Source organism: Microchirus variegatus (assembly GCF_963457635.1).
Source record: "Microchirus variegatus genome assembly, chromosome: 5".
In the NCBI taxonomy this organism is placed as follows: Eukaryota; Metazoa; Chordata; class Actinopteri; order Pleuronectiformes; family Soleidae; genus Microchirus; species Microchirus variegatus.
In genome coordinates, this window is record NC_139806.1 from 32,521,813 (window position 1) to 32,528,007 (window position 6,195).

The 6,195-nt window shown below is 41.6% G+C and overlaps 1 protein-coding gene across 2 annotated transcripts in view; it reads right to left on the bottom strand.

The window, feature by feature from the left end:
* arhgef7a (Rho guanine nucleotide exchange factor (GEF) 7a) overlaps positions 1-3,329 on the bottom strand; it is a gene marked incomplete at both ends in the record, with an annotated part of 36,381 nt that extends 33,052 nt beyond the window's left edge. For both annotated transcript variants that reach the window (XM_083890178.1, XM_083890179.1), the window contains one exon: positions 3,165-3,329. In XM_083890178.1, coding sequence (XP_083746304.1) covers positions 3,165-3,329 — 165 coding nt within the window. The remainder of the gene's footprint in view (positions 1-3,164) is intronic.
* Between the last annotated feature and the right edge of the window lie 2,866 nt (positions 3,330-6,195).

The following is a 6,195-nucleotide window of genomic DNA, read 5'->3' on the forward strand; positions in this document are numbered from 1 at the left end:
TCTTTGTCCTCAGGCTGCTGTTATCTGCGTGTGTGTGTCGGTCCCAAAACACGTCATTTCTCATTCTACACACAGCGGAGAATGGCCTGACATTGAGGGGAGGCTGTGAATCCCGCAGCGCAGGGAAGTGGAGGAGCTTCAGCGCTCGTCGAGGGAAATGACGTAGACAAATAAGGAAGGATCTCCCACTGACGGTACAGCGTTATAGCCATAGATATCTAAAGATTACAGCCTATGACTGCACTGGTTTGTTCATATTAAACATAACAAAGAGTTGATACCGTATCACGTCGTGAAATATCGCGACATATCACATAACACTCCTATTATATACAGTATAGTGATATTGTCCAACGACGTTTTTAGCATCCTTGCAGCAGGTAAAGTTAGCTAAATAGGGCTTGGGCAACCGCGTTGCATTTTGGGACGTGGCGGCCATGTTGATGGTAACGCGAATGTAAACAAACAGCAAGTGAACGAGGAGAAGAAGCAGAGTTGGGGGAAAGAAAAGAAACAAAGAAAGAAAAAAGATGTTTAGGAGGTTCGTCGGCAAGCAAGTTAATATACTACCAATACATATGTTTGTAAAGGTGAATAATCACTTTATTAAATAGTGTTTAGGGTTTTTTGAAGCAGAAGAATAAGCTGCTTATATGTGCTTAAGCTAAGGGGCTGGCTTTACAGAAGTGGCCCAAACCAACTTTGAAGCAGGGGCTTCCTATGCAAATGAATATGATAACAACAGAAAGATGAAATGTCAGTGGGAGAGAGAGTGTTATGAAAGAGTGTTTACATCCATTCTGGTCTGTGAGGGCCACCATAGTTCTCTGACTAGCTTAAGAAAGAACTCTGTTGCACTCAACAGTCACACCATTAGATTTCACTTCATTATGATTTTTATACCATCATTATTTTATGGCCATTTTGATCTGTGAACGTTTTGTATGTCTATGGGTGCTATTTTGGGGGTGATATAAGTTAATTTAAAGTATGTTTGATTTGATTTGATTTATTGGGATCTCCATTAGCTTGGGGCCAGAGCCACAGCTATTCTTCCTGGAGTCCAAACAACACCTGTGCTTCTATGCATTGCAGTGCATAATTACATTAAACAACCATCACAATAACAAAACAGTGGTAACAAAAATAATCATAATTATTAGTATTATTATTATTATTATTATAACACCACAACAATAGAAAACCCAAAAACAACACAGGACCTATATTATTCACAGAATGTACAGGTAGATGTATATAAAAACATGACATGTATCAATGGCAGTGGCAGCATCTGTTAAATGTTAACAAATGCAGAGAACTGCTCAGCTCGGAGATGTTTTTAAGTTATATTTTGAATTGATTTTTGCTACATTCTTGAATGATCTGTCCAGGCATGGTGTTCCATTTACACATGGCTCTATATACTACAGTACGTTTTGCTCTGTTTGTTTTCACCTTGGGTAGTGTGACTTTGCATTCCGAGGCATGCGTGGTATTGTAATCATGTTCATTCAGAACTGAAACAAAAACATTTATACAATACCCTCTGAAATTTAGTCACTGAAATATTTCTAAAAAATTAAGCAATGAGGCATTAAATCTATTCTTAACACTTAACCAGGAGAGACAGTTATGCATTATATTCACATTAGGTCTGTATGAACACAGGTCTAATGTGATCGGTGTACAATGTGAAATCGATTGATTAGCCATTTTTAGCAACACCGGTCAAACAGCGCGGCAACATGAAATCCAAATTCAGGAGCACCTCCTGACCTCAGAAATTCCCGAGCTGCAAGTATAAATAGACTCTTGCCTGTGCAGCAAGAAGACCCGGTTTGTGACCCGGTCGGAACAAGGGCCTTTCAGCATGGAGGTTGCATGTTCTCCCCGTGTGTGTGTGGCTTCCTCCCACAGTCCAAAACCATGCAATATGGGGATTAGGTAAATTGGACACTCTAAATTGACCATAGCTGTGAGAGTGGGTGATTGTTTGTCTCTATGTGTGGCCCTGCGATGGACTGGCGAGCTGTCCAGGGTGCACCCCCACCTATCGCCCTATGTCAGCTGAGATAGGGCACAGCACCCAGCAGGATGGATGGAGTATAAATAGATGGCACCATAAGCACTTTGCCTCCATCTGCACCTATTCACTGTTGAGTGTAACTGAGTTACATTTTACATTGTTATTTCTCTGTTAGTGTGACAGAATAAAAAGCACTTCTACAACTAGCACTACTACTGTTACCTCTTCCTTGACACACATGGGCTACAGCAGCATGAAAATCACACCAGCCACTTTATTTACCTGTGTAAATGTCCAAAAATGGTCGATTGAGCCTACATCCCCACTTCAAAAAAAAAAAAAACACAGACTTTCCCTTTAAGCCTGGCTGCTGCCTATACGTTGGAGGACACAAACACTGCGCTGTTCCTTTAAATGGAGCTAGAGGGTTCGTCTCTCTCTGTCAGTGCGCCTTCTTTGTCAGTCAATGGCGACCTAGTCTCTCTCTCTCTCTCTCTGTGTGTGTGTGTGTGTGTGTGTGTGTGTGTGTGTGTGTGTGTGTGTGTGTGTGTGTGTGTGTGTGTGTGTGTGTGTGTGTGTGTGTGTGTGTGTGTGTGTGTGTGTGTGTGTGTGTGTTAGATAGCCAGTCATCATCCCTCACTGGTCATAATAACACTGTGTACACTGATTCTAATACATTGACATAAATGAAGATTACAGCGAAACATATGGCAGATGTGATGATATACAAATAACACACATTGAAACATATTAAACGAGCCATTCGTAAGGCCACAAAACACCAGCGGATTGATACATGTGATCAATCATTTTTCATATGGATGTTGCCTTCGTTTGAGCAGATCAATGCGCAGTGGGGGGGTGCAACGGCCTTTTTTTTTTTGTAAACAAGCTGACACACTGCAAACCCATCCTGGCGTTGTTTTCGCAGACAATACCCCGGGCTGTCGTGACCTACAAAAGGCATCAGCTCATGGACCAGTGGGCAGAGAGACAAGCCAGACAACAACCCGCGTCGATTGCGCGGATCTCAGGGAGCAGCAGCAGCAGCAGCAGCCGCGCGACGGCGGGGCGGGTTTGTCTGCTTTAATAATGCAGGGCAGTGGAGGGGGTGAGTGGGTGTATTTGCTCTTACTTTCTCCGTGGAGCCCGGGCTGAGCCGCTCCAGCAGCCTGCACAGCACCACGCCATCCTTTAGCGAGCTCTGCAGAAACGCTTCGGGATCCGAGATGGTCTTCTTCGGCGACTCCAGCACCCCGAGCGTGATCAGCCATGTCACCGTCTGTTCCGCCGAATTCATGTCCAATTCACGAGATATCCGATCGCAACAAAAGCGGCCGCGCGGTGTTTCGTGCGTCTCACAAACAGCTTCAGCACCGCTGCTCACGCCGTCATCGCGCGTGCGTTAGAGCAGAAACATCACTGATCCAGAGAGAAAACGACGCGGAGAGATGGAGAGGCTTACAGGAAAAGCATCTGCCTCTGCTGGAGGATGGATGATAGATGGATGGTAGAAATTCAGCAGGTCTGGTTTCCTTTCTTGAACGACGCGTGTGTGTGTGTGTGTGTGTATGTGCGCGTGTTTTCCCTCTAACCTGGCAAGCTGTCAAGTGCGCTTCGCTGTAATGCGTGGAGGCAGCGCACTGCATGCATGCGCATCGCAGCCGCCAGGCACCCAGCCATTGGATGACATCACACCCAGAGGGACAAGCCAGTCCAACCAGTTGTTAGGACGCTTCCCTCATCAGCCTGACATGAATGGGCTGCTCTCTCTGCTGCGAGGCTTTTGATGACCACGACACAGACTGTCTGCTGATATCTAATGCGATCAATCAAGAGCAGCTTTAACACATAGCACACAGAAATACATCAAATACATTATGATCCAAAAAGCTTCAATATAACATAAGAGACCCTGAGACCCCGATTAAGGGATGAATCGTGTGTATCTATGTGGATTTGTGTTAAGATAAAAGCAAAACTTAGTCATGAATATCATCAATAACGATAACAAAGATTATCGCAGCCATTCCTAAACTTGAGAAGGCCAGAAACCTTCGACTATATTTCTGTTAATATAATACATTATTCATAAACTGTCCATAATAATCATTTATACAACATAACATGTCAATAATGAGGATAGATAGATAGATAGATAGATAGATAGATAGATAGATAGATAGATAGATAGATAGATAGATAGATAGATAGATAGATAGATAGATAGATAGATAGATAGATAGATAGATAGATAGATAGATAGATAGATTACTACTAACTTTGGCCACAGGGTGGCGCTCTTTACTCACCACATTGCACATGTAAACACACTGCTTAGCTGCTTCATTCAGCAATAGTATGATCCTAGCAGCCTATGATCAATGTATCATTACTCCCAAAACTAGGCTATTTGTATGTTGCCAGGTTGTGTGTTATCCTGCTCGAGCAGACCACTTCCTCTTGTTTCTCCTTTATTTCATTAGAACATACATGGAAAAGATATAACATTTAAAATGACACAGAAAACAAAAAAGAAACAACCTCTTTCATTTCTGATAAACACACTCTCTGTGGCCCAGAGATGATTATTATTTGTTTTCATATGAAAATAAAGTAACATAATACAAAAATATAGACTCTATATGCACATAACACATGTACATATATTCAGTCTTATGTAATGAAATGTCAGTTATATGATTAGTTAGACTCAAACTCAAAGAATGACCTGTAGCGATGTACACTATACTGGGGAAAATGCAAAAACACTGGAACTGAAACATGATTTTAAAACTTTTATCATTTCCTTTTCAGTGTAAACAAATATTGGGTATTGATTTATGAACATTAAAATTCGGAATAATTCATTAATGCTCATGAGTGTTTATTTGTGCTTTTGTTTCCCTTTAAGGACCAGTTGAAGGGACTGTTTACAACCTCAATCGTAGCTTATATCTACGACAGTTATTACCAAGCCTTCATTGGGCCCGAGGCTGAATTCGCCCCTTCCACCACTTTGGAGTTGCCTGTGCTTGACTGTTATTGATAAAAAATGTAACACTATAAATTGCATAATATTATACTTTTATTATTCTGATCATTACTGATCTACATGTTATTACTGTGTGCATAGTATTAATAAATCTCTTCTTCTCCACGTGCAGGGATCCTGAATAATCTTTTCATCAAAGCAGCTCAGGTCCAGTCATTTTCTCACCTCTGTCTGTGCTTTTGCCTGTGTGTGTGAGGGACGACTGAGGCTGTTTGTGTGTGAGTGTCTGTTGTCAGGAAAGGCTGACTCTTGAGGACGGCCATGTTCCAAACAGGCAGCGTCGAGGGATGCGGTTGCGCCTTGGAGGTCTTGTCACCATGGGTTTGTAACCAAGGGTGCTACTGTTTGGATGGCCCCAGGCTTCTCAGAACCTTCCGTTCTTCTTCTTCTTGTGTTTGCTCCTCGTGTTTGTGAGCAAGTGTAGGAAAGTGGAAAGATCCATGTTCTATAATATCATGGACCAAATGTTTGAGTCAAGCTACAGTTTAGACGACTGAAGAGATATTCAGCCAAATAAACTTAGTGGCCACTTTATAATTAAGGAATGCACCTGTTCTATGTAGTCTAATGCAGTCCAACTGTTCCACGACAAAGTGATAATTAAATTTAAGCAATTAGCCCAGAGGTTAGTGGGTTGGCGCTGGTCTTCACCTGGACTGCAATATATTAAAAAAGTTTCTCATTTGTATTTAAATGGAAATAGATCTTAATTAACCTCAGTAACTGGACACTGTGATTTTTACCTGCGCTAAAATGATTATGAAGCCTTCACTGTGTCTCAGCTTGTGCTTGTGACATTTCAACATTTATTTTATTTTCACTATGACTTGCTGTATTTTTGTCTCATAAGTCCTTGTGGTGCTGGACACCTTGTGGTGCGTGATACTTGAGAATAAAAACAACAAATCAACCAAAAACTAGAATGTAGTAAGTACATAAGTAAATCAACAACATGTGGACAAGTCAAAAGCTGAAAAGTCACTTGTTTTGGTTGCTGAGACCAAAATAAAGATTAAATCGAAGTTATCATATAATGTCTGTTTTGACATAAAAACAAGGGAATGTCTCAAAGGAACAGGCAGTCGCTGGAATGTTGTTGATATGGTATCTT